At 48.2% G+C, this 27597-nt stretch overlaps 2 protein-coding genes across 2 annotated transcripts in view; both read left to right on the top strand.

Moving 5' to 3' along the window:
• The window catches only part of LOC125944739 (cytochrome P450 2J2-like), a 287966-nt gene that overhangs the window by 121510 nt on the left and 138859 nt on the right, over positions 1-27597 (top strand). The gene's annotated exons all lie outside the window — the stretch shown is intronic.
• Positions 583-26744, top strand: LOC125944986 (uncharacterized). The gene is made up of 5 exons (XM_049666493.1): positions 583-600; positions 9413-9553; positions 9698-9925; positions 10558-10926; positions 24729-26744. Exons 1-5 carry the CDS (start codon positions 583-585, stop codon positions 25890-25892), a joined length of 1920 nt encoding a protein of 639 aa, XP_049522450.1. The 3' UTR covers positions 25893-26744.

Raw genomic sequence — 27597 nt, 5'->3', positions numbered from 1 at the left:
GGTGGAGGTGCTGGAGCCTTGAACCCCATGCGTTCATCCCCTATCAGGCCCCGTACATCCAGTCCGGAAGCTCCACCTCTCGTCACGACTCCAGTCCATCGATTCAGTCGGCGCCTGCTCGGCCTGAGCCCGGAATTCCCTTCCGTTGCGCCTCCCACCAGCATGGCAGTTCCTACACCATCGGCCGCTCTTCCTTCTTCTCAGACGGCGCCGAGCCTTTCCCAGGTGACTCTTGAACAGCCTCGCGTTCCCGCAACCTTCCATGGTGATGCTTTTGAAGATGTCGAGGACTGGCTCGATTAGTACGAGCGCGTCGCTGATGTCAATCACTGGACTGAGCGACAGAAACTCACCCATGCTTATTTCGCGCTCGAAAAGAGTGCTCGCACGTGGTACGAGAACAGGGAAGCGACCTTCCACACGTGGGGCAACTTTCGGCGTCAGCTCCTCGATACATTCACAAGCTCGGACCGGAGCGATTACACGCAACAACTTATTGAGGCTCGCGTATAGCAGCCGAACGAATCCGTCGTCATGTATGCGGAGGAGATGACCCGTATGTTTCGCCGAGCTGACCCCGATATGACCGAGGCGAAGAAGGTGAGTCATCTTATGCAGGGAATTAAGGAAGCGCTGTTTGCTTGCCTTGTACGGAACCCGCCCACAATGGTCGACGACTGCATCAAAGAAGCGACTATCATTGAGCGGGCACTTCAGCAACGTTGCCGCCACTTTGACCGCCTACCCAACAACACACCAGTAAGCGCCGCAGCTCAGGGTGTTGACCATACTTCTTTACGGGAAATGATTAAAGCCGTTCTGCGTGAAGAGCTGCGAGCCCTCGGAATTCCTCCTACGGAGTCTCCAGTCATTTCAGTTGCCGAAGGCGGGCGTCAAAAGTTGCGGCAAGCCTTCTCCTCACCCGCTCCATGCCCTGAGGCACGTCCATTTAGCTATGCCGACGTGGTCCGACGTCCTCCCCCTTCACCGGAAGTACCGCCATTTCAGCCTCGGACCGTTCCATGGCAACGGGAGTCTGTGAGACGAGCTCCCGTTCGCCGTACTGACTTGTGGCGCACGGCCGACCATCGACCACTCTGTTTTCACTGTGGCGAACCTGGCCACATTGCCCGTTACTGTCCCCCATCGAGATGCTGGGACGGCAAGTTTTTCGCCCGCCACTTCTCTGCGCTTTGACGGCCGTTGTGCTCCGAACCGCGATCCCCTGTCGACCAGCCAAGCCGCTTCACCACGTCGTCGCTTGCAGTTCTCGTCACCTGTGCGTTACACTTCCCCAAACCGCCAGAGTTTCGCTGACTTCGTCCGGGGTGGTCGTTCCCCTAGTCCGCGCCGGGGAAACTAACAGCAGCGACCTCCGGGGGGAAGGTTGCCCAGTGCCGCGACGCCAAAAATACCCCCCACGCTACCCAAGAAGACGATACGACGACGGCGACGAATATTAACGCCGACGACGTTGCCCGTGCCGATCTTAGCATTCTGATAGATGGGCATCATGTCACAGCACTTGTTGACACTGGCGCAGACTTCTCAATCATGCGGCAGGAGCTGGCCAACCGCATTCGGAAAGTGAAGACGCCGTGGACCGGCCCATACATAAGAAGTGCCGGTGGGCAGTTAATGACGCCAACGGGAACATGCACCGCTCGAATCCGCACCGGTGATTCCAGCTTCGTTGCCACTTTCGTCATTCTCGCCGACTGCTGCAGAGACCTCATCTTAGGGATGGATTTTCTGCGAGATCACGGCGCCGTCGTAAACATTACGGACCGCATGGTGACGCTCTCTGCAAGCCCCTATGGCGACACCATTCATGACGGGCAATATGAGCGTCTGCGAATCGCCGAAGATGTGACCATTCAGATGCGTTCCTGCCGCCTTGTATCTGTCTCGTGCCAGAAGCCCTACCATGGGGATGTGATCGCGGAGCAAATCGTTGCACTATTGCTAACCCAAGGAATTTCGATTGCTAGAGGCCTACTCGACATGACTCATGGGCATGCGGAAGTCCTCACGAACTTCAGCGACGAGCGCCATCACATCCAGAAGGGCACCGCAATTGCCTACTGTGATGAAGCCACCCAAGTAAAAGATTGTTTCGCTTTACAACGTCAAGAAACGACCATTCCGGCCTCGATACATTTGGCTTTCGACGTCAGCTCCACCCTGTCGCCTTCTGAGAGACAGCGCCTCTTGGAGCTGATACACCAGTTCGAAGATTGCTTTTCGACTACGCCAAAGGTGAAACAAACACCACTGATGAAGCATCGTATAATCACGGATGATAACACGAGGCCGATTCGACAAAACCCCTACCATGTAACTCCAAAGGAACGTGAAGAGATTCAAAAGCAAGTGACCATGATGCTCGAGAATGACGTGATACAGCCTTCGAACAGCCACTGGCGTCACCCGTGGTCTTGGTCAAAAAGAAAGACGGCACCTTGCGCTTCTGCATAGATTACCGTAAATTAAACCAAGTCACGAAGAAAGATGTCTACCCGCTGCCACGCATAGACGATTCGCTGGACAGGCTGCGGCATGCATGTAATTTTTCATCAATGGACCTGCGAAGCGGGTATTGGCAGATAGAGGTCGATGAGAGAGATCGTGAGAAAACAGCCTTCGTGACCCCCGACGGTCTTTACGAATTTAAGGTACTTCCGTTCGGTCTGTGCTCAGCGCCAGCCACTTCTCAGCGTTTAATGGACACCGTACTATGAGGCCTGAATTGGCAAACTTGCTTGGTCTATTTAGACAACGTCATAGTGTCCTCAGCTACATTCGAGGAGCACCTAAGCCGGTTACTCACTGTTCTTCAAGCCATACGCTCAGCTGGCCTGACGTTAAAGCCCGAGAAATGTCATTTTGGTTTCAGTGAACTGTGCTTCCTCTGCCACGTCGTCACTTACGAAGGTGTACGACCTGACCCAGATAAAATAGACGCTGTGGCAATGTTCCTTGCACCACCCGACAAGAAGGCAGTGAGGCGATTCTTGGGGCTGTGCGCCTATTACCGGTGGTTCGTTGCGAACTTCACACGTATTGCTGCCCCGTTAACGCGCCTTACACGCGATGATATTCTCTTTCTGTGGGGTGAAAATGAGAAAGTAGCATTTGACGAACTACGCCAGCGCCTACAAACGCCTCCAGTTCTTGCGCACTTTGACCTGGAAGCCCCTACGGAACTTCACACCGATGCGAGCAATGTTGGTCTGGAGGCTGTACTTTGCATTGGCAAGACGGCTTCGAAAATACAGAATGGTTCAGTGACTCGAGTGTAAGCTTAATTGAGCACGAGCTCAAAAGCACTCAGCAAGGTCAAGATTTGCGCCAGCTTCAAGAAGTTGCGTGTACAATAATCCACGCCGTTTTCAGCAGTGTGAATGTGTCATAACTATGAGACCTGTAAAGATGTCACGGAGGTGCGTTGGCTTTGAACAAGTTTGAACACATATCTTCTGCGCAGGTGTAAGAAAAAAAATTCGACTGTGATCTCATGTTTTTTTAAACAAGAGTTGTATGTCTATACCGTAAACTCCCTATCGTTTCGTCCCCAGGTGGCATTAGTACACCCTTTCTTTTTTTTACTTGTTCCGTTGAACGTTATCAAGACACAATAGAGACGACAACAGAGCGGAGACTGCGTGAGTCGTGTCTACTTCAATGACAAAAGGATGCGCCTGTCTCGCGTTAATCAGAAAACATGGGCGGGAGGAAATAAGTTATCGAATTTACCATCCCCAAGTCCCTAAGTTGCACAGAACGATGTGAGCAGTTCTTTACCTTCGGGTTTTTTACGGGCGGCCAAAGCGGGCCACATGGGCTTTTTCTGCCTTTCGCCTCAATCAGATTGACTTACGTACCAGAATACTCTTAAATATGAGCACGTGCAGGAGTCTCTATAAGCTTTCGTTGGTGTGGAGATTCGCAGAAGTTAAGGAAGAGTGAATTAAGGAATTGTGACTCTGCATTGCGTGCCACGCCTAGAGAGTGAAATTATATGCACGGCCTAAGGTAGAGTTCACACCATTGTCGCCTTAATAGGCCACAGCCAACCGAAAATGCAGAGGATATTGAAGTTTGTTCTCCTCGAGGAACCAAAAGAAGCGCGTTTCCTTCATTTTTTTTCCTGAGAGGTGTTCCATCAAAAGAACCGACGGATGTCACCACAATGGCTAGACAACGCCCCCAACCTGATTTTGAATTCAGCACAATTTTCTCGCGGCGTTTTGTTTCATTGCTCCAGTCAGAACACGGACTGATACCGTGGTTAGTGAGCGAAACCTTCACTTGCTGAACGTAGCACCAAAACTATAGTCTCGCCTTCCCCCACTGCAAGTATTATTGGGAGAGTTAGCTGAAGTAGATATTGACCGCTGTAAGTAGAAAACGGGCCAGCTCGTTTTGCTCTTCAATCAGGAATATACGTAAAGGCAAGGACACCGGGCCAATATACTTGATCCTAAATTGCTGCACTGTCCAACGAGGGCACGAACTGAGTATCTTGCAATGGTTAGAGCTGTAAACACTACGGCAACATGTCAGGGACACGAAAAAAAATTGTTTCTACGGAAACGAGCGCAATCGTGTTTCCATTCTTGTCGCCTGACAAGAGACCGTTCTCCTCGTGGAATTGAATGAGACGTGAATCTCAAAGAAGATTTAATTAGTTTTGCAAGCCATTGTGTACCATTTGCTTGAATAATTTTCCCCATTGCACATACAGTGAAAACAAGCAGGAAGCTTTTCTTCTTTATGGAGAGTTGTGCTCCCTGTCCCACTCACTATTTTTCTTTTCTACGGAAAGAGATGGTACTAGGACCTTCAACTAAAGAACTTCGTATTTCTGCTAGAGGTTAAAGCACGTATCTAATTTCGATACGCGGCGGGCATCGTTTGCTTGTTTGGTTGTTAGGTTACAGAAAAAATATTTCCGATTAGTTTCTACAGCACCTTGACTACGCGATGGTCACCGTGTCGAGCTCGGGCCTTTTCTATGCATTTGTGGAGTATTGAGATGAAAAAAAAAAGAGTAGAACAATCTATCGTTGCTCGAGATTATTGAACATGCATGTTTCCGTTCTTAAGGCAGTGTATACGATTGAGTTCAACGTGTAGATACGCTGCAGCTCCAACCAGCATACAATGTCACTCTATCCAGAAAATCCTGAACCCTCACTGATTTATTGGGAACATTCCTATTTCCCATTGAACAGTTATCGGACATGGTGGGAGAATTTTTCTCCCACAGCTATTCCATATTTATTACAGCTCAATTTTAAAAATTATTGTAAGCAGTGATATTTTTCCAGCGCCGGCGCCCTCTGTAAATTTGCGACACAATAGAAAATAGTGTCATAAAAAAAGCGCGGAAGTAAAACCAATACCAATTCTCTAAAGCTAATCAAAACGCGCACTATTAGTATTCAAACGGCCTTCATTAGTATTCAGACCAAATGTAGCTTTTGCAAGCGGTGCAGCGACGCCAAACATTGCCAGGTATACCTGCTCTTCCTGGATACAAAACAAAATGCCACTCTTCTGGGACTAGCTGCCTCTATGCTACTTTGTTAACCTAGGGATGAGGCAGGACATTTTGAAAGACCCAACTTACCAATCAATAGTTCAAGTCTACCCAAAGGCCCTCCGCCTCCTGTATTCAGTCTGTTATCCATAACACAATTGAAAGCACTACATGGACCAGAAACCAACCACCCGTTTCAGTTATGCTTGAAAAATTACTCTCTTTATTGAACTTAATCCAGATGGCGGAGAAACATGAAGAAATTGGGCAATAGCGTCGAAGAGGAGAACAGAAGGTGCCGCCATTCTAGAATAAGCGCTGAATTCGTGCATGTTTACTGCAGAGAAAGCCACTTCACGCGGATCAACTACAAATAAGTGTTGCACGTTCGTGCATCTTGTTATTTGTGAATACCACTGTATTTATTCAGAGTTTCCCGCTTATTAAATTTATTACGCACATCATGCACAGTTTGAGTTTGTCAAAAGCGAATTCATTTTCGGATATGCGGCTGTGAAATCTTCCAACCCACTGAAGCAAGCGGTTTATTAGACCTCGTAAAACAGCAAACAGTTGTTGTTACAGAAAGAATGCATAATAAGAAGTAGAATATCATAAGTCATTTCCTGTCGGTTTATGGTACACTTCTCTTCGCAAGGAGATTGTAACTTCTTTTCTGTGCCACAATCGAAATCATCAGTGGTGGTTTATTGAATATTACTAACTGAACACTTCACTCATTATTTTTGTCGTTCTTACTTGTGGCACCGAGAAAGGGTGAAAACATTTTTCTTTAACAACCGCTGCAGAATAGTGACTGAAATTTTCTAACGCGACGCAATATAAACAAGCTTGACAAGCAAACGGGAAAAAGAAAAAAAAGCTTAAATTAGAAAACGTTTCAAAACACAATACTTGACATTTTTGCGACTACAGGTATTACGAGCTCATTTACACTATTGCTCTTGTTGTTATCCTAAGTGTTCATATTTTGCCGCAACCGTACTTCGTCGCGGACTCGCGGCACATCTTTTACTTTCGATAACCAAAATTTCTCGCTAGCAACTGCGAAATGTTCACTTCAAAAAACAGCGCACAAATTGTGACTCTGCATTGCGTGACGTTGTACGCCTCAGTGGGACTTCGATACTCTCTGTTGTGCCTTCACAGAATGTGTGACAGCGCCCAAACCAACAGTCTTACATTGCTTACTATGCCTTTTCTTTTCTCTCTTATTTCATACCCCTTTCCCTCTTACTGTACGATAGTCAAACGGAGACATCTTCTGGTTCAAGGGACAATAAATAAGTAAATAAATTCGACTGTAATAATAAATAAATATTTTAAAAAGTGCCAAAGAAGTCAGTCTTAGCATCACATGAGGCATGGTAAGCCAGGAAGAAGGATGCTCACGCCACCTTCAAGTTCCGGCAGCACCTCTCCATTACATATTTCATTTCGACGTCGTCTACGCGGGTCTAGTTACACTTTTATTAAAATTATATACCATATTGAGTTCTAAAAGAGCCAAAGCTTGTACCCAGCCAGTTTCATGAACGTTTACTGGGATCGAATGTCTCAAACGCCTGAACAATAGTGTGACATGTGTGAAGTCACACTGTCGCACTGACCCCAAAGCTTTGGGCACGGCATAAAAAAAGACTTGTACGTTGACCTTCACATTTTGTTTTAATGATCATCGCCTTATCGAAAAAATAATAAACACATATGGAGTTCTTAAAGCACACTTTGCCAGTCTTAACAGATTAAGTCTCTCTTTAGTGTTTCTTTAACTCCGTAGCCGTCTCTCCTTTTCTTCCATTTCTCTATCTCCTACTTCAGTTTTTCATGGCAAGTACAAGCGCAAGTGATCGCTTCTCTTCCTTTAGAGCTCATCCTTGCTCTAAGAGGAGCTGCTTTTTGGTAATTTGGAAACAAGGCAAAGTAAACGATGTATGGGCATCTTAGTTGGGGTGAAGTTCGGATGAAAAATTATAGGATGGGCACATGCTGTTCAGGGCAGTGAAGAGTTTTCAATAAATAAAGAATGAATAAATTACCAACGTTTGTGTATTGGTAGAGCTGGCTAGCACAACGGCAGCCCGTCGAGAGACTTAAATGTATGTGAGAAACCTCTGTAGACTTGAGCAACGTCTGAAATATGTGTGATTGGCAGCTAGCATCAGCTTATACTTGCTATAAAATCTTTGAAGGATTTTAGGGGTTAGCGTTTAGCGACCGCTGTTTTTGTAATATGCCTACTGAAAGCTAACCTTTATTTGTCGCTTCCCTTCACTTCCCGTCGGCTGGTGTGTCGGTGCTGTCTTGCACGATTGACTGGTCCCGGGTATATGGTACAAACCAGTACCAGATATAGTGCAATACGGGGCGATTACAGCTGATCTACTTAGCGCAGACGTGAGCACGAACACAAACACACCTTCCTCCTCAGACCGTCTCCCTCATTCCTTCGTCGCCATTGCTTTGTCGTAATTCCTTCGCAGCCATGTCATAGTGATGCAGTCGTCGTCTTTCCGTTATTGTCACTTTGTCTCCGCACTGAGTCGTCTTCATGCAGTCGTCGTTAATCCACCGCCGTCATTTTATTGTATTCATGTCACCTTTATTATGCTGCCGTCGGTATTCTGCGCTAATCATTACTTAATAGTCATCCCATCGTCTTTATTCTGTCGCCTTCCTTTGATCGCCATCATTTCCTTGTTGCCATGCTGTCGTCATTGTTACATAGTCGCCACGGTGGCATCATCACTCCTCATCGTCATTCCACCCTTGCCATGTCATCATTTTATTGTAGCCTTCATTCCATCGTTACCATGTCTTCGTCATTATGCCACCGCTATCATTCCGTGGTCGTCAATACGTCGTCATCGTTCCTTCGTGGCCATGCTATCATCATCACTCCGTGGTCATGCTTTCGTCATTATGCCGTCGTCGTCATTTATAGTCGAGTTCATTCTGTCGTCGACGTCACGCCATCGCCTTCAGCCAATCGTCGTCATTTCACTGTCATTATGCCGTCGTCGCTACGTGGTCGTAAGCGTCCCTTTGTCGTACTACAGTTGACATTAGTCTGTCGTTGATAACCTGGCGTCATCATGCTGTCGTCGCCTTTGAATCGCCGTTATAAAGGCGTCACCATGCCGCTATAGTCGTACCATCGTGGTCACGCCGTCCTAGTTTCTTCATGACCGTCATTTTGTCGTCTTCCGCACCGCGTCATCATCCCATTGTCGGCAGTCTGCCATCGTCACGATTACGATTACAATATATACTTGCCACAAGTTTACTTTGAGTTAGGCATTTCCCGGTGAAAATTTGTCCAACTGGGATAGTTGCATATGGTGGCTAAAAAAGAGCGACGCTCCTCGGAAACACCTATGACAGCTTTGCCTAAAATTTTTCTCCCAGCGCATCGGATCCGCACACGTTTAGGCGTATGCATAGACCTAATGATCCTTGTTTTCCTTTAGATACGTTGCCGGTAGGGTGCGAAGATGAAGAAGCCTTTGAAACCGAGAAGGCTCACTCCTCTCCCCCCCTCCCCACCTCGTTCGCAGATGCCCCGAGCACACACATGAACACACCCTGAGCCTTGCATAATTGTCAGCGTTATTCAAGTTCTGCATGCGGCTTGGGGGACAAACATATGGCATAAATGGTCCTCGTAGAATATATTGTCGCGGTGCCACAAGTAAAAAAAAGAAGACGGTCACCTACGAGATGAAAGAGATGGTGTAGCGCGGCTAACCTAACGCCCGCCATACTGGTTGTACCGGTCATATCTTCTGCAAAGTAAACACGGTTCCATTTAACCTTATATCTTTGCCTGTTTCATTTTTGGTGGAGGTGCTGGGTATTGCACAAGACGGAACTCCACAGCAGGCTGGAACTCGGCCGTTCTACCATGCTAACAGACGACCAAGCCGCTGGGTCAAGCACGTCGTCACCTGGCGCACCCGGGCCGCCAGCATCCGCGGCGCCGCAACCGTAAGTCGTCTTGACGCATCCGCGCGACCACGGCACCCTCTCTGGTAATGGCACCGACAAGTCGACATCGAAGAATATACGAACGCGTCCCTGCACACAACCAATGAGACCTGACATTGATACTCGCAAATCTTCTACTTCCAGGGACCAGCATGCACCTGGTATGAAACACATGAGGAAGAGCCGACAAGCTGGGACGTATGCAAGCAAAAACTTAGCAACCTCTTCGGAAAGTTCGCTGGTCGCAAGTTCGCCGTTGCGAAATACCAATCCTGTCGGGATCAGACAGCTACCGAGTCGTACGTTGCGTACATCCCTGATGTCCTAGCTCTTTGCCACTGCGTCGATTCCAGTATGCCCGAGGCTGACAGAGTGAGGCAAATTCTGAAAGACATCGCCGATGATGCATTTAACTTGCTCGTTTTTAAAGACTGCTCGACGGTAGACGAAATTATCCGTGAGGGCAGACGCTTCGAAGACGCAAGGAGCCGGCGCATCGCTGGTCAGTTCGTGTGGCTTCCCCCCACCGCCTCTACGCCGTAGTGCGAAGACGCTCATTTGGCTCTTCAGTCGTCCACTACGGATAGCGTTGTCCGAATTTTGTGGCGCGAAATCGAGGCTGCGTCGCCATCAATTCTTCACGCGCCCTTCTGAGGATACTGGCAATCGACGATCTCCCTCATCCAGTTGTCCGCGATGAACTAGCAAACGCAGGAATTCAACCCGTGTGCTCCATACCATGCCCTCCGGTTAGCCCTGCCCCTCTTCATCGACCTCCACCGACGTTTCGACGATATCGAGATCCGGCCCAAGGCGAACGCCTGACGGCAGCCCATATGCTTCCATTGTAGCGGCGTGGGGAACATTTCTCTCTATTGCCGTTATCGTAAGCCCTCGTTCTCACACTCCTCGTTTTACTACCGCCACAATGACAACCAGCGACAGCCATATGATCTTCCAAATGACCCGACATACCGTGACCGTGGCCCTTCTGCGTCCACCAGATGCTCATGCCGTTCGCCGTCGGCCGACGATCGTCGGTCCCGCTCGCCACTGCCCCGTCGTTTTTCATCGCCGCACCCTTCTGTACGCTCATCCCCGGAAAACTGACAGATGCAGCTCCCGGAGATGACGCTGCATTGGACTCTCGACCTGCAAGTCTTCTCCTTACATTGCCGACAGATCAGAACTTAATGGCCTTGGAAGTTGATGCCCTACCTGTCACTGCCCTGATCAACACCGGCGCACACCTCTCGGTCATGAGGGCTGATGTCCGGAAGCGACTCAAGAAAGTGCTCACTCCTGCCGAGTCCTGCGTCGTACGAGTCGCTGATGGGGGAACCCCTGCTGTGCTGGGAATGTGTGCAGTTCGTGTCAGCGTCGCCGGTCGTCACACATCTGTATTGTTCCATGTACTTCACCATTGCCATCACAACGTCATTCTTGACCTTGATTTTTTATCTGCCCATTCAGCTATAATTGACTGCTCGGCTGGTGCAGTCAAACTCGATTACCCTGATGTTACCGACCTTACCGACACCATGCCGATCCATCTCTGTTGCGGAGACTTTGTTCGTCTATCTCCGCAAGCACTGACCTGTATCATTGCTGTGCCCAACCCCTGTGTACCAGATGGGGACTATGTCGTCACTCCCAGTGTAGTGCCTTACTTTTGCACGGCGTGTCGTTTCCTCACGCCGTAATGACCATATCGGCTAACAAAACTTACCTTTCGCTCCTGAATTTGGATTCTGCCCTCAGGTACTACCCAAAGGGATCTCTCTCGCCACACTGTCGCCGTCGCACGAGTACGACATTTTTCCCTCTCGCTTCATCCGTCTTCCTCCAACTCTTCCGCCGCCTGCAATGCTCATTCCGCAACGTCGCCTCCAGCGCACGACGACATTACCAAGATCATAGCCATAGACCTTACCCCCACACAGAGCGACAGTTTTCGTCATCTGCTCACATCTTATTCCGACAGTTTTGACCTTGCCGGTCGGCCTTTGGGACAAACTTCCCTTGTGCAGCATCGCATACATACTGGCGATGCACCGCCTATTTATAGACGGCCCTATCGCGTGTCACACGCCGAGCGCCCAGTGATCCGGTCCCATTTAACCTTATATATTTGCCTGTTTCAATATTATATTTACTTCAACGAGATGCTGATTGACTGCGAGCAAAGTTTCATATGTCGACATCAGAAAAGCATCCTGATTCTGTGCTTAGTTCTAGCACAACTTCATAGTTGACAGGCTAAAGAGTGTACAAGCGAAATAATTAAAATCAAATAGATTGCCGATCATACTACGCCTATTACAACAGTTGTTATTGCAATAGCAATTATATGGACATCCCAGAAGCATTTTTGCCGTCAATGTCGCCATCGGCGTCGCCGTGATGTTCCGCATAAAGTCGAAGGGCGACAACACCGTCGCCGCGCGCCGTATGCTGTATGTGCGAGCGATAGCGTACGACGAGAGCCGACGATCTCGGCTCAATCTCGGGCGCTTATTGGAGGAAAGGGGGAGGAAGCGCGCCGTCTTCCGATGCACGCAAGGAACCGGGCGGAGGGGAGGGAGGGGAGGGGGCGGCGTTGCACTCCAGATGCAACTGCGGAATGCACCGCCGCGCATGGTCACGCGGGGCTTGAAAGCGACCTGCATTGGGGGCAGAGTTTAGGTGCGCTGATGGCTTACACCTTTGTGCGTGCTGGGTTCTCGCCCCTCATTTTGCGTTGAAGCGATAGACAACACGAAGGTTACTTCGCTCACTGCTGCCGCCGCGCTTCCTCACTCGAGCCTTTCGCCCGCGAATGTGCGCGGTTATTGAGTGCGATGTGTTCATGTTTGCTTGCGCGCGATGACACCATGGTTGTTAATTTAATTAGTAAACGAATGTTTACAAGTTTATACTGCCGGTAAAACTACTATCTTTACTTCGTATAGCTGTCTACTAATTCGCTGTGGCAATCGAAGCATATTTTGGGCAAAACTGCGACTTTTTTTGTTCCATCCCTAAAAAGAAAGTGGGATAATTTGAAAGCGCAGACTGACATTGTATATTTTGTCATTCTGTACTTTTTTTTGCACAGGGCAAAAATAGTAACCCAACTGCTTTTTTTTTTTGCACGTATGCGCTGTTTTTTTACAAAATGAATAATGTTTGATGCTGCAGGATGAGCAGTTCTTCTCGCTTGTTTTGTGCATTGTGTGTTTCTGCAAGGCCCAAGCCCATTCAAGAAGAAGAAGGAAAACTTCTACGCCCATAGACCTCCTAACTATGTTTTCTTTTTTTCTTCTCTTATTTTTTGGGAGCGGGGAGGGGGCTCTGATGCCGGCGCAGGAAAACCCGCACCGGCCGTCACGCATGTGAGAGGCTTCCTGCATCGTGGACACCGATTGGATAGCAAGAAACGCATTTTATTCTAGAATATAGCCTTAGGCGCTGACACTTTGTTTTTCTTTGCTTAGTTAACGAAGCGCACTAAAAAAGCTCCGTCGCATGCCCCCGCGCGAGAGACACGTGTAAAGGCAGAGCATAGTGGGGTTCCGTGGTGTTGGTGTTGTTGGTGTGGTGGTGGTGGTGATGGTGGTCTGGGTTGAGAGAGAAGAGAGAATCGTAAGTAGGTAACGTAGAGTTGTTATTATTTTATTGGCATCACTGCGATTCTTATTATTATATTATATTATTATTGCTTCTCTGTTGTTCTCTTCTTTTCTTTCTTCTTCTTTCTTCTTCTCTTCGTCGCGCCCTCCGGGGCGACGGGCTCCGCGGCGGCAGCGGCGGCCTCCAGACGACGACGCTTGCTCGCCACCGCCTCTCGTTCCCGTACGCCGGGGTCCGCGGCCCGACGCTGACGCCTGCCCGCGGCTTCTCGTGCACGCTGCTCGGGACCCGCTTGTCGATGTTTACGCCTGTCCGCGGCTTCTCGTTCACGAAGTTCGGCGTCGGCAGCACGCTTACGACGCTTGCGTTCGGCGTCGGCAGCGCGCCGCCTCACCGCCTTGTCTTCTGCCGCCGTCGACGAAGACGATGGTACGATGTCTTGAACTGGTGCTTCGGCGCTGATGTTGGATTGCGTCGAGGTACTAGTTGAAGGTCGAATCCCGGCCCCGGCGGCCGCATTTCGATGGAGGCGAAATGCAAAAACGCCCGTGTGCTTGCGTTGTAGTGCACGTTAAAGAACCCCAGGTGGTCAAAATTAATCCGGAGCCCTTCACTACGGCATGCCTCATAATCAGAACTGGTTTTGGCACGTAAAACCCAGAAAGAAGAAGAACTAATTGAAGGTCTTGCTGCCATCGCTTATCAACTGCGACCGCCGACGAACGCAAGAGAGCGCAGGAGTTGACGAGTGGAGCCCGCGCCAACCCGCTTTATATTCCTAGCGCGCGCGTTAGAGGGATAGGGGGTGGAGAGAGGGCGCGCTATCACGCCAGCACCTGCTGTTGCTACGGTGCGTGCAGCGCCAGAGCGCGACTCAACTACGACGCTTCGCGCGCTGCACATGTGCTGCAAGCGTGATGCGGGAGATGAAGAGTGGGGGAGAGGGCGCACCTGTGCTCGAGCTGTTGCGGACGGACGGCGCACGCTACATGTGAGTTAAAGAAATGCTCTGCATTTAAAACAACTGAAACAAGTTTTGATCACGAGGTGACAGCCCGCGCCAGAAATATGAGTATTTCGTTTCCCCATCCCAGTTTTCACTTAAATTTACTAAGCGGAGTTTGCTGAACACTTAGCACACTGTAGTCTTAGTCTGGCTCTATGACTTTCGTATGAGAAGGAAAGCAGAATCGTGATAGAAAGCAGGACGAGACGAGTACACAGGACTGGTGCTTACTTCCAACTGAGATTTATTGAAGAAACATCATATATTTAATTACAGCACAAGGGCATCATGCGCTATCACAGTCATGATACGCAACCAAATATGAAATAGTCACCAGGACCCTCCACCCCCCTTCCCCCCCCCCCCAAAAAAAAAGAAAATGACCACATCATAGCCATACACCATGGCAGACCCATGCGTCCCACTATTCGCAATGCACAGAGACTGTCGCGCCGCGTAGTGGCCAGCGAGAGAAATATTTCCAAGAGTATCCGCACGGTGTTACCGTGTGACTCGGTATCCGCGGACGCGTTTCTGTTTTATTAACAGCTTCTATTACCATACACCAGCTTCTTACACGGGCCGTAACGCGCTAGCACAAAAGCGTTAGAAACGTGCTATAAACGCGGCCTTTCGTTAATGTTGGTATTTATTGCCATCGTGGTGCGTGCGTCCATGTCCGCTTCGTGGCGTAGTGGGCTAACGCCGCGCGCTCGGAAGCGAGGGGTCCCTGGTTCGATTCCGCGCTACGGACACAACTTCGGAATTTTTTTTCTCATTTTTCTCAGACTGGTTACACACTAATGGTTACACACTACTACTACGACGACGGGGACGAAACGGGTGCCGCTATAAGGAGCTTCGCCCCTAATATTAAAAGCAACGGGATGTGTTGCGTGCCTCAGTGCACCAACCGAGCGGCGAAGGATGAGATAAGGTTGATTCTTTTCCGCTGGACACGTGTCTTAAAAAGGAGTGGGCGGTGAAGTCCGGATCGACAAGCCTGAGGCGCCACCACTGAAGGTTTAGCGCACGTTTTGTCGCTGTAGTTTGCGCTAGAGCACTGCACGGGCTCGGGCTTACCCGAAAGCCCGGGCCCGACCCGGCCCGTGGGCCGGGCCGGGCCGGGTAGAGCAGTTTTTTCACGGGCTCGGGCCGGGCTCGGGCACGGCGTGTGCTTTGTGACCCGGGCCCGGGCCGGGCTGTGGTATTTTGACGCGGGCCCGGGCCGGGCTCGGGCTTTCTGCGAGTTATTCTCGGGCTTCTCAACTCTGAAAAACATGTATTTTTCGGTCTCGGGCCGGGTTCGGGCCGGTTTCGAGCCGGGCTCGGGCCGGGCTCGGGCTTAAGGTAAAGGGGTGGCGGGCCGGGCCGGGCGGGTAACGTAGATTATTTCCGGGCCCGGGCCGGGCCCGGGTCTCGCCATAAAAGTTTTGATCGGGCTCGGGCGGGCCGCCCAATGTAAAAACGGGCCGTGCAGTGCTCTAGTTTGCGCTGCAAACCTCTCCATGTCCCCCCCTCCCCTCCCACACACACACTAATCTTCGCTTTTGACTCAGTGGCAGGCAACACGGCAGCAAACAATAAATTTGGGCGGCACGCTGAAGCGCGTCCTCGACCTCGCCAGGCTCGTTGCATCGGAGTGTAACTACGTTCGCAGCTGCGCGCCGATCGCTAGGTCTCTGGCATATTTGCTTGAACAACTGACCCTTTTGGATTAAAACAGAATTTTAAAACAATATCGGCGTACTTTTTCTGGCTCAAACCAATAACGGTGCACTCTATCCTAAGCGTTCGTTCTAGATTCGCTTCGCGTCGCATACATCTGTAAGGTTAAGGGCGTCATTCGCAGTAAAATAACAAGCACGCACGGATATTTCTGGTTATGCACGCAAGTCATCTATATTTACGCGGGGCGTTAATTATTGCATTCAATGCTGATTTGTATTTAGGAGGCGCGCACTGTGGCTGCAACACACAACAAATAGCTTGGACGTGGGACGTCCCTCGAACGTGGGGCGTGTGCACACACAGTCTTGAATTGTAACAGAGTGAGCACTGCATGTCTTGACGCCGCAACAAATTAGACGGCCGGCGTTGAAAATCTCTTCGCCTTCGATTAGACACCGGATCCTTTTTTCTTACGATTAAAGGTGTCCCATATTCTCTCCTAGAGATAGCTGTTTTGTAAAATGCAGCCGCATTTCCCCATCCGATGACAATAAACTCTAAAATATAATACACTCGGTGTGTTACGAGCAGGATTAGAAAAAGCCGGGCGTGCTACGACGCGGACGCGCAGTCGAGAATTTTGGTACTCTCTCTGTACGCCATCATGAATCACCTAGGGCACCACCTATAGTCCGTGTGCATTGCGAATACCAGAGGTGATAAGACACAATCGAGATTATCGCACAGCAGGACACTTGCCTCTAAAAGTACGTGCAGTCAGGTTGCAGTACATGCGCTGACCAAGCGACTAATAAAAAGCTAAAGAATGACACTTAAAAAAAAAGCAGATACGGTGCCTGTAACCACAACCCACAAGAAATAAATAAGAGAAGAGATAGCAGGCCCGTGCACTCTGCTTCATACATCATGCTCGTGTGAACGATATTTCTACTGCCAAAGCCAGTGTGACGAAAACGGTGACGTCAAAACCACTGCGACTTGCTCGGCAGCATCCCCATTAGATTATATGGCAGTCGGCCAAAGTAGAACGTTCCTAGAGGCCTTGCCATGAACCCTTCTCCGTAAAAATCGTTCGTAGAGGATGTTCTTGCTCCCAATTTTGAACAACGTAGGTGGTCCAATCCCCGAAGCTATTATTAGAGGCATTCTAAACGTTTTCTACAATGCAGCAGACGAACTTAGCTTCACATTGAAAATGGGAGAGGATAATACTATTCAGATATTGGATTTAAAATTATCTTCAAGTCCAACCTCATTTGTTGGATATATAGTCGAAGAACTAAAACTGTCGGTTGCTGTTTGACATGGCAGATTCAAAGCTCGTTAAAAGACGAATCGCCATGACCTGCTTGAAAGCGCCGCTCGATAAGTCTTGTCATGATGAGATTCGAGGCGGTTTTTCTATCCATATCGAGCTCCAAAAACAGCCAAGTACCCTCTATCCCCCCTTTTCACTGTCTGCGAGGCCCTTCCACCGAAGCTGAAGCATTAAGGAAAAATATCACTAAGGCACGTGAACGACCATCCAATGCTATCTATTCCAATTATTAACCGGATATCGCACAAATTGAAGACAGTGGTTTCGAAGTATAACGTCAATATCGTGTTCTCAGCCCCGTGTAAGCTTTCAGAAATATGCTCCCTCACATCGAAACAGAACAATAAAAGCTTTGTGATAAGAACGATGCCACTCGTTTAACCGAATGCGTTCCTAATGTAGTGCATAGCGTCCTCCTGAGTTATGGAAAAGTTTTGTTAGGACAGACAAGAAGATGCTTCAATGACAGGCAAATAGGGCAGACGCTATCGATTAGAAACAATTCGGGAGGGCATCTAGCCAGACAATGAAAAAGGTGCGGGTGCATACCGGAATTTGCGCGCAACTCACTTATAACGCGGTCACAAGACAGAACATGGAGGAAACTTGTTGAGGCATTTCATCTCAAGTCTTTTGGCGCGCAAAACCCCAGAAAGAAGATTCTCAAGTCCTATGACAAGTGCATTAGTACGCCTTCTTTAGCACTTAACGACAACGAAGTCGAGCTCCTTGTTGAATATATGCTTAGTGCCCCAATTTATTGGCGCAGCAACTCGCTCTTTAAGCAATGTCGTTGTTTTTAACAGCGGAGCTGTTTAAGCCGGCCGCAAGTCCGTGACGCGTCGGAAAAAATGTGGGCCGATCCTGGCGGCAGTGCAGAAAGGGCGCAAGCGCAATGGCACACAACCCTGTGATCTAGCGAAGCTGAGCCTGGTTAAGTCTAGCTAAGCATGGTTGGGACTACTTAAGCTTAGTCAGTCATTGATAGCCAATCGATCACCAATCAATGGCTAATTGATAATCGACCAATAATCAATAAATTACGCAAAATGCTTGGAATGACTTGCTATTGAATAGCCTAGCGCAAATACGTGGCCAATAGCTTGCGATAGCCAATGGATGGCCAATCAACAGCTAATCGATAATCGATCAATAATTGATAAATGCCGAAATGGTCGCTGCGTTTGCGTTGCCGGAAAATGCTGGGGATGACTGATCCTCGTGCTGGTAGCGATGGCGGTGCTTCGACGGGAGGCGAAGCCTCCGCCAGGCGACGATGTTCCCGACAGAACCAAGTTGTGCATACTCGGTATGGTTACTTTATTAATGACATTCAGCACTCGCCGAGCCGCCAATTCGCTGCAGGGCACCGGTAGGAGGTTTGATGAAGGGCGAATACCTTCCAATAGACAATCGATGCAGAGAGCACACCATCGGTTTCTCTGGCTCTTTTGCCGCCAATAGCGACGCCAATGAAAGACACAATCGAGTCAAATGCCCTGATCAAGCGCCTTGGGCCATTTATACAGCCCTAATACACACGCAGGCATCAGTAATGCAACCAAACACCGTAGAGCGGAAAGGCGCGCGCGACGATGCATTGACCAAAAACGAAACTACGAAACTATCACGGCCGCATGTATCGCCATGCCATTTTTCTTATTTATTTAATTGGGTGGGGCTTAATCTAGCCCAAAAGCCAAGACTATATTAGGTGCCCATCAGCTCCGCTGTCTCTTCAGCATTGCGCCTCCAGTGCAAGCTAGGCAAAATTTTTTTTTTTGTTCATCTCTCGTGTCTCTCGTGTTGACTTACGCAGCGCCTCGTTCTTGAAGAATTGTTTTGTTTTTATAGTTCATGTTTCGTATTCTTCTTAGTCCAGTATCCCCGGTTGGCTTTGCTTTCTTGTTTTTTGTTCTGCGATGATTATGATGTTAGGGTGATTGACATGCGGTGTCTCCCCGTCCTGATAGCGTAGTAATCGCGGGCCATTCGTCAACGAAAGCTTCGAACGCGGCACTTTTGGCTAGCGTACATTTACTGAGTAAACGCCTGCTCGGAAAAGGTTTTCCACGATGGTCAAGTGACCAAGGTCTTAGAAGGGGGTTCCCACGATGGTCACAATAGACACGGTACGCGCAGTGCATGATGAATACTGCGTTTACGCGTTCTGTGCGATCACCACGGATAGTCACCCGCCGCTGACAACCAATTACTCCATTGTGTTTCACTCGTTAAGCAAACATAATCGGCAACATACCGCGAATCGTTTCTTTATCCCCTCTTTGCAACCGTTTCATTCAGTGAGACCAGGATGAAGGAAAATGCGGATCCCAAGCTTTCCGAGCAAAAATTAAAGAATTAACTCACGCTTTTCAAGAGCTGGCTTTCACATACGATGTTGTGATAAATATATACTCTTGTACTGACACGTAACTTGGTTGGCGCGCAGCATTTGGATCCAGACGGCGGACGTTAGCGGGCCTGTGGTTTTTTAATAAGGAACAATCACTTACAAGACGTTAATGTACCACAGGTGCTGCAAACGATGAGTGCACAGCAGTTCCACGAGCCACTTTATTCACTCATGCGCTAATTTACTCATATTAACCCGCATACAAACCTACCGCGAAGTCAATAGACGTATAGCACTAGACGTATAGAATCATGCCCAATGACTAGCCCGAATTTGAGATTTTGGAAGTTTGAGTTCAATTGAGTCTTCAGTGAAGAGAAATCTTATGTGTTCTTGAGCCCAAACGGCTAGATGCTCGCAAAGGTCCACATCACAACGATAAAGATACGCATGCGATGTATACTGGAACCAGAAATACCGAGAAGCGACATGTGAATAAATGTTTCACGGGCATTATAAGTTATTTATAAGGGATTTCTTCGTTGCGCACATTAAATTCGCAGCATTGAAATTGACCTGCCCAGTGAAGTCGCAACGACGCAGTCTGAGAAAGGCTGAAACGGAGGCGGCTAAAGAAAAGAACAAACAAAAACAGGTAGACTCAACTACAGTTGACATCGATTTAAAGAGAAGCATTCATGATGTGATTGGCTCATGCACCATGTGCGTGTGCATATGAAGCGTGGTTTTCTTGGTATAAATATTAGTATTAAGGAGCAGCATGGTATACGAAGAAATTATTTTATTCGCAGTGAATTCTAGACAGGCTGGATATTATATAAACATATTTACATGCACTACGTCATACATATTTTCTCAAATCTTTAGTGATGATCCATAGTGTGTTAGACTCGTGGTGTTTCTGATACGTTTTGTTCTTCTAGTGCAATTGGGGATCGAAACATGCCACACATCTAAACACGCTGGCTAGTCCGCTTGAAAGGTAGTTCTATGCGCCTTGTCGAAGCACGAGTCCGTGGCGTTCGGTGTTGCAGGACAGATACGTATGGAACTCGGCAAGAAAACTTCGCTTTAAGAAGAAATAATTATCATAAATGGATCAGAATTATGAATATATGCTGGTGACTGACTAAGTCGAGGTGAAGAAGCAAGGACGTTTCGGAGCGCGTACGGTTTTCTCAGTCACACTAAAACAGCGCTCACGCAGTGGGAGGGTACACATGGTTCGAGCTTAATGACCCGAATAGAGGAAGGACTTATACAAACTACTGACACTCGTAATACACTTTCCCATGGAGTGCTTTTTTACGCTTAATGCCACATTTAGGCTGCACATGAGCGTGAACCAAAATATTAGATTTGCAGTTTAACAGAGGAAGACACTGAAAATCTAGTTCAACGACTAGCAATGACGATGTGGGGCCGCGATAATGCGACGATTTTATATTGGTGCTCTGCCTTCTACAGCTTAGCAGTTCAGGGACGTTCCGCATCTGTTTTTGTGTGGCTAAAGTTGACGCGCAATGGTGTGGTCGATATCAAGTGTAAATGGAACGCTAAGAGCGTCGGAGCCCCGAATTTGCTTTGACACGTAGGTATCAATGATTACAAAAATTATTTGCTTTGCGTATACGTTACTTGAATAGGCAGCAACTTATATGAGCAATTTTTAAACGAGTAAAGCCTGTTTCACAGGCTGCGACTGGGAGCCAGAAGTACCCGTACAAGCACGCGTCTTGATGGGATTTTATAGGGTTCACTTCACACGATTGGAATTTCAACAATGCGGCTGCTGCGACGGCCAGGGTTGCTTGCGGCGAGGTTTTGTGGCACACGCCACTTAAATCTTCGATTGTAATGGAAAAAAAGACGTTTGCGTTATAATAACCTGTCTGTATAAGAAGCAAACATTACGCGTGTTTTGTAATTTAAGAACGTTTTGAAGTTTACATTTGTTTTGGAGTGCGCGACGGCGGTGCTGTGGGGCACGTGTATATTATGATGCAATGCATAGATCCATTTCGAAAATTTTGTGTCATGACCACATTACTGATATAGCTTGCGAAATAACCGAACTGAGCTGTAAGATTTCTAGCATAAATTTGTTCCTGCATATTGATCCGCATACATCACCGTTTAAGAATTATTTTTAATATCTGCCTCTTGCTTGCATGTGCGCTACAGTGCGAAGGATCCAAACGTTTACACTCTCCTCTTGTTCTAAAAACAGTCTCCTCTGTCTGCAATTTCTTACCTCATTATACCCCCGAAATCTCTGTCATCGTCGGTTGTGTTTGCCGTTATTTCGTAACCGTTATGTTACTCTAGCCTTGCCAACTCTGTTTTTGTCTCACATCGCATTTGGAATATCAGATACGCCCGTTCATTTTGTCATGCGCACTGGCCTTTCCAATCAAGAAGTTACACCTGCTTTCTGCTCCAGTTAAATTTTGGCTGGATCATCCTAATATATCATCTAATGTAGGGTTGGGCAAAGACAAATGTGACTTCGGCCAAATGTATAATCACTGAAAAACACCGTTCTAAACTTAGAAAAAAAAAGCAACAATTTGCCACACGGTTCAATTATTTCTCCTGAAAATTGATTAACTAATTTTTTGCACCTTTACCACCTGCAAAAACGACAAGAAAATAATTGGCTAAATTTTTTGAAATTTTTAACCTGTTTTAGCTCGGCCAGAAATATTGAAATCCATGTCTGACCTTCAAAACTTATTCCATATAAAGCTGCAAAGCCTAGTGTTATAAGTGCGGGGCACATAGAAACAGATAATAGCATGAGCAATTTTGCTGAAATAAATCATAGAGGTCAAAATTATGGAAAGGTGAGACGCGGCCAAACTGACAATTCCTCTCTCAGTCAGAAGTGTCAGGAAGCACCCAAATAGCTATCTTGCAGTGCAATACACTCATAGCAATTACTGGATTTCCAGTGCATCTTATCGGCTGAGTCTAAAATAAATATGCAGCACTTTGTGACTCGTCTACTGATAGTAAAATGTTTCCTATTTTTTTTAACTTTCTTTACTTATTTTAGCATGTACAACACAATACGCAGTGGCTGAAGGAGTTAAACGCAGATGCCTTAATGGATGAAAAAGATACAGAAAAAAATATTCACTGGGCCGCCACTGTTGTGTTTAGGAAAACCTAGCAGCAGGCATGCATTTGAACGGAAAGACGCTGAGTGCTGCGAATAAAATAGATAATTTGTTACTCGTTCAAGCTCTCAAGACGAGCAATAAAGCGGAAACAACGATGTAGGGACCAGGCCCGAAGACAAGTGGCAGTTGAGAAGCAAAACATAAGATATATTTCACAGTTGTGTTGCTTCGTCAGAAATTTTCTAGATGCCTTCCAGGCATCTAGATCAAACTTTCTGCCTATAACTTTCTGTCAAACTTTCTGCCATGATCAAACTTTCTGCCTATATCCTGCACATTTAGAGCGATGCCCTGCAAGCCGAATTGGTGCGTCACACCGCTGACATAGAATAAAGTGCAAGTCGTGCGTTCCCTCGGTGTCATTATTTTGCGCATGGTGTGATCACGTGGATTGAAATGTTATGCATTCAAAATTGGCACGGCCTTGAAACCATCTGCTTTGTCCATTGTTAGTTTTCGAACATCAAAGGCTTACTTTTAAGAAAGGACAAAATGTCGTCTATAGCGAGCAGGAGGCCTAGAATAGATATGTCCTCAAGGCACCCACAGGGCAAGCCTTATTCTGATTAGAGTGAGAGTGGGGTGAAGCAAGCGAATGGACGAGAAAGCAGATGTTTCAGAGGATGGTTTGTTCAACTGCTGTCACTAATTGGCTGTTTCCACGTGTAGCAAGTTGTGTAGAAAGCAGACATGGCGTAGTGGTGGCACTGCCGTTGGCTGTACTCAAAAAAACCAGTGTCGGATTAGAGGGAAAAAAAATCACAGCATATCCACGGGGTGAATGATGATGAGTGGGCGAAGCTCCGGAGGGAATCATCGGATCTCCCGCTTAAGGGGACGCTAGCACAAACGCGTTAGAAACGTGCAGTACTCTCTAGTAAGGGGGAGCGGCCACAGCGTCTTACGCAGCCATTTACACATGCCGGAACGTGCACCGCGTTTGCCGACGCCATCACATGACTGCTGAGAGAGTATACCCCCCGTATTCATAAACGCTCCTCGACTTGAACTTGACTTGCCACCGCCTTGGGCAGCGCGTTCGAAACGCGTTGAAGGTAAGGCGGAGAGGCCACAGCGCCTTACACCAGCTTCTTACACGGGCCGTAACGCGCTAGCACAAACGCGTTAGAAACGCGCTAGAAACGCGGCCTTTCGTTAATGTTGGGTATTTATTGCCATCGTGGTGCGTGTGTCTATGTGCGCTTCGTGGCGTAGTGGGCTAACGCCGCGCGCTCGGAAGCGAGGGGTCCGTGGTTCGATTCCGCGCTACGGACACAACTTCGGAATCTTTTTTCTCATTTTTCTCAGACTGGTTACACACTACTACTACGACGACGGGGACGGAACGGGTGCCGCTATAAGGAGCTTCGCTCCTAAAAAAAAACACCGCATATCCACGGGGTGAATGATGATGAGTGGGCGAAGCTCCGGAGGGAATCATCGGTAAACCGTGAATCTTCCGTGTAATTCGCCCAGTCTCGCCGCACTAAATCGAACGATTGACTTCCATCAATGACACGCGCCATATGTGACGTCATTCCTATTTTATAACAGCGCCGTTCATTATAATTGCACCATCTCCCGCTTAAGGGGACGCTAGCACAAACGCGTTAAAAACGTGCAGTACTCTAAGGGGAAGTGGCCACAGCGTCTTACGCAGCCGTTTACACATGCCGGAACGTGCACCACGTTTGCCGACGCCATCAGCGTTTATTAATACGGGGGTAACGCGGAGAGGCCACAGCGTCTTACACCAGCTTCTTACACGGGCCGTAACGCGCTAGCACAAACGCGTTAGAAACGCGCAGTCTTTCGTTAATGTTGGGTATTTATTGCCATCGTGGTGCGTCTGTCCATGTGCGCTTCGTGGCGTAGTCATTCTGCTCCCGGTCACTGACGCGTGCGGACGCAGGATGGTTGGCTCCGAGCGAGCTGCGACAGCGGTCGTCAACGGCCGTGGTAGCCCGTCGTTTTCCGTGCCCAAGGACTACAGGATTATTTTGCCCAACGTTTCATTAGGTGAAGCTATGAAGCGTGCAGTCATGCTGCACTGCGACATCTCAGGTCGTCCATATCGCATCGAAGACTTTCGAAAGCCCTTACAAGACGCCGGCGTCATCAAGGACGTTGCTGTAATAGGTGCCTACCAGATGTCCCACGTCTGGCTCGTTAACCTGCGGACGGATGAAGCGAAAAAGAAGCTTATAGAAGCAGGAAGGTTGGTCGTCAAGGATCGTCTTTGCATCGTCATCGACCCCAACAGGCAAGAGGTGCGTCTGAAGTTGCATTGGGTGGCTTTGGATGTCACGAGCGATAACATTCGGAGGGCATTCAGTGAATACGGCGAAGTGAAGGAAGTGACCAATGACAGGTGGAAAGCGGAGGGCTTCGAATGTGCTGACTCTCTGACAAAGTTTGTGCGATTGTTTTTGAAAGAGGGTATCGCACTAGACAACATACCGCACCAGATGCGCCTGGGCAGCGGTACAGTGCTCATTGTGGCGCCAGGACGAGCCCCTCTTTGCCTTCGTTGCAAGCACACGGGTCATATACGGCGTGATTGCAGGGTACCGAAGTGCGCCGAATGTCATGCGTTTGGCCATGGACAGGAAGCATGTACTCGCAGCTACGCCAAAGCCGTGGGCAGATCTACGGTTGTAGACCAAAGCGAGCTTGTCATGGACGAGGAAGAGGCAGAGCAAGCTGCGGCACCTGCGACAGCCGACAAGAGAGGAACCGATCAGGGAGCTGACAAGGAAGTCCGCGTCTCGGGGCTGCAGACGCCGGCCATGACGGTGTCCAGCGTCGGTGAGCACCAAGAGACTGCTACAACGAACGCGGTTGGCGTTGGTCCGGTGCTCCAGGATGAGGGCCCCACGGGAGAGTCCTCGGACGCGACCAGCGTCTCTCAAACGCAGCAGGCAGCAAGCATAAAGCCAGCGGTCGACGAAAGTGCTGTGGGAAATATGGACGCGGAGACAACCCCGGCAAAACGTCGCCATGACGACGTGAGTGCGGTGTCGCAGGAGCAGCGTCTGAGACAGGTCGAAGCTTCTCTGGAAGCGAATGGGGTGAAGAAGAAACCTCGCAGCGCCGTTCGGACGCGCGCGTCGTCCCTGACAAGGGGCGGCAAGGAGGTGAACTCTTAGACGCCACTATGGCGACTGCACAAAGCGTCGAGATGGGAAATGAGGGCGTCTTGCCGGTGGTCTCGTCCTGCAGGAAAATTGTGTCGTTGGAAAGGTCCCTGCGCGTAGGAACAATTAATGTACGAGGATTAGCGACTAAAAGAAGGCAAAATCAGTTGTATCGTATTGCGATGGAACAAGAATTGGACATAATCGCAGTGCAGGAAACTAAAGTTCAAGGTGAGGACCAGACCGACGGCATGTTACGCCCGTTCTCGGCGCATTATAGTGTGTGCGTCAGTCATGCGGTGGGGACGTCAGGAGGGTGTGTATTATTTGTGCGTAGTTGCTTAGGTATTGTTATACAGTCTGTTATAAGCTGTCCATCGGGCCGCTTTGTAGTTTGTGACTTTGTTTTTGCCGGCAATGAATGGCGCGTGTTTTGTTTGTATGCTCCAACTGACGTTGCACAGCGTCTAGAATATTTCGGCCTCATTAGTGAGTATTGTAACACTGATCGTATACTGATCCTTCTCGGCGATTTTAATTGTGTATGCTCAGCACGAGACAAAACGAGTGCTACGCCGCACCGTGAGACTAGCATGATAAAGTTAATGAATATCATCAACGATTTCGCTCTGGAAGATGTGGGAGAATGTATTACCAGTGGGCATAATGTCCAATTCACGCATTTTCAAGGTTCTAGTCACGCACGCTTAGATCGTGCATATGTGTCGCTGGATATTGTGCCTCTGTGTAAGGATTATTGCGTAACACCTCTCTCCTTCACTGACCATTGCCTCGTGATGTTTAGCATTTGCAGCAAAAAAGAAAGAAAGGGAAAATTTAACTGGGATTCATGGAAAATTAATAATAAACTACTTGATGACGATGTTTTCAAAACTTTAGTAGATGAGGGCATACAAGAACTGTACCGTGACAGTAATTCAGAAGCTGGGCCGAAATGGGAAATATTTAAGCAAAAAATTAAAATGAAAGCTGTAGAACGAAGCAGCATACTTAAACATGAAGAACGTATTCACGAGAGACTGGTACGTTCAAACTTGCAAACTCTTGTCAAAGAAGAGTGTCTAACGCCTGGAACCTTTAAGGAAGATATCCGTGCGGTGAAAGAAAAATTGGAGTTGTTAGACATGGAAAGATTTCGGGGTGCAATTATAAGAGCGAGAGCAGAGAAAACGGTAATGGCCGAAAGGCCTACAAAGCGCGCACTAGGGATGGAAAAAAGTTACGCACAACGTAATATAATTGCAGAAATAACATATAATGGTGCCTTGACAAGTGCTAAAGACGAGATTGAGAAAGCCTTTTACGAGTATTACAGTGCTCTGTTTTCTTTAGGTACGGTAGATATCGACCACTTCAAAAGTGAATTTTTGGCGTTCATGCCACAATTAGATGACGAAACAAAGGATAGATTGCAACTTTCAATCTCGGTAGGAGAGGTAGAGAAAGCAATCGAAGACCTAAATCCCGGGAAGTCCCCTGGCCCTGACGGGCTAAGTGCGGCTTTGTATAAGACCTTCACGCGAGAAATATCTCCGATATTGGGGCGCTTATTCAATGAGGCCTTTGAGTTTAAATCTCTGCCTCCTTCATTTCTCACTTCCCATACCATTTTTATTCCGAAAACGAACGATTCTATCAAACTTCGGCAGGTATCAGCCTATCGTCCTATCAGTCTGACAAATGTTGATTACAAAAT

The sequence above is a fragment of the Dermacentor silvarum genome, chromosome 4 (genome assembly GCF_013339745.2).
Source record: "Dermacentor silvarum isolate Dsil-2018 chromosome 4, BIME_Dsil_1.4, whole genome shotgun sequence".
In the NCBI taxonomy this organism is placed as follows: domain Eukaryota; kingdom Metazoa; phylum Arthropoda; class Arachnida; order Ixodida; family Ixodidae; genus Dermacentor; species Dermacentor silvarum.
The sequence above is the reverse complement of the archived record's forward strand: the minus strand, read 5'-3'. Positions and strand labels throughout refer to the sequence as shown.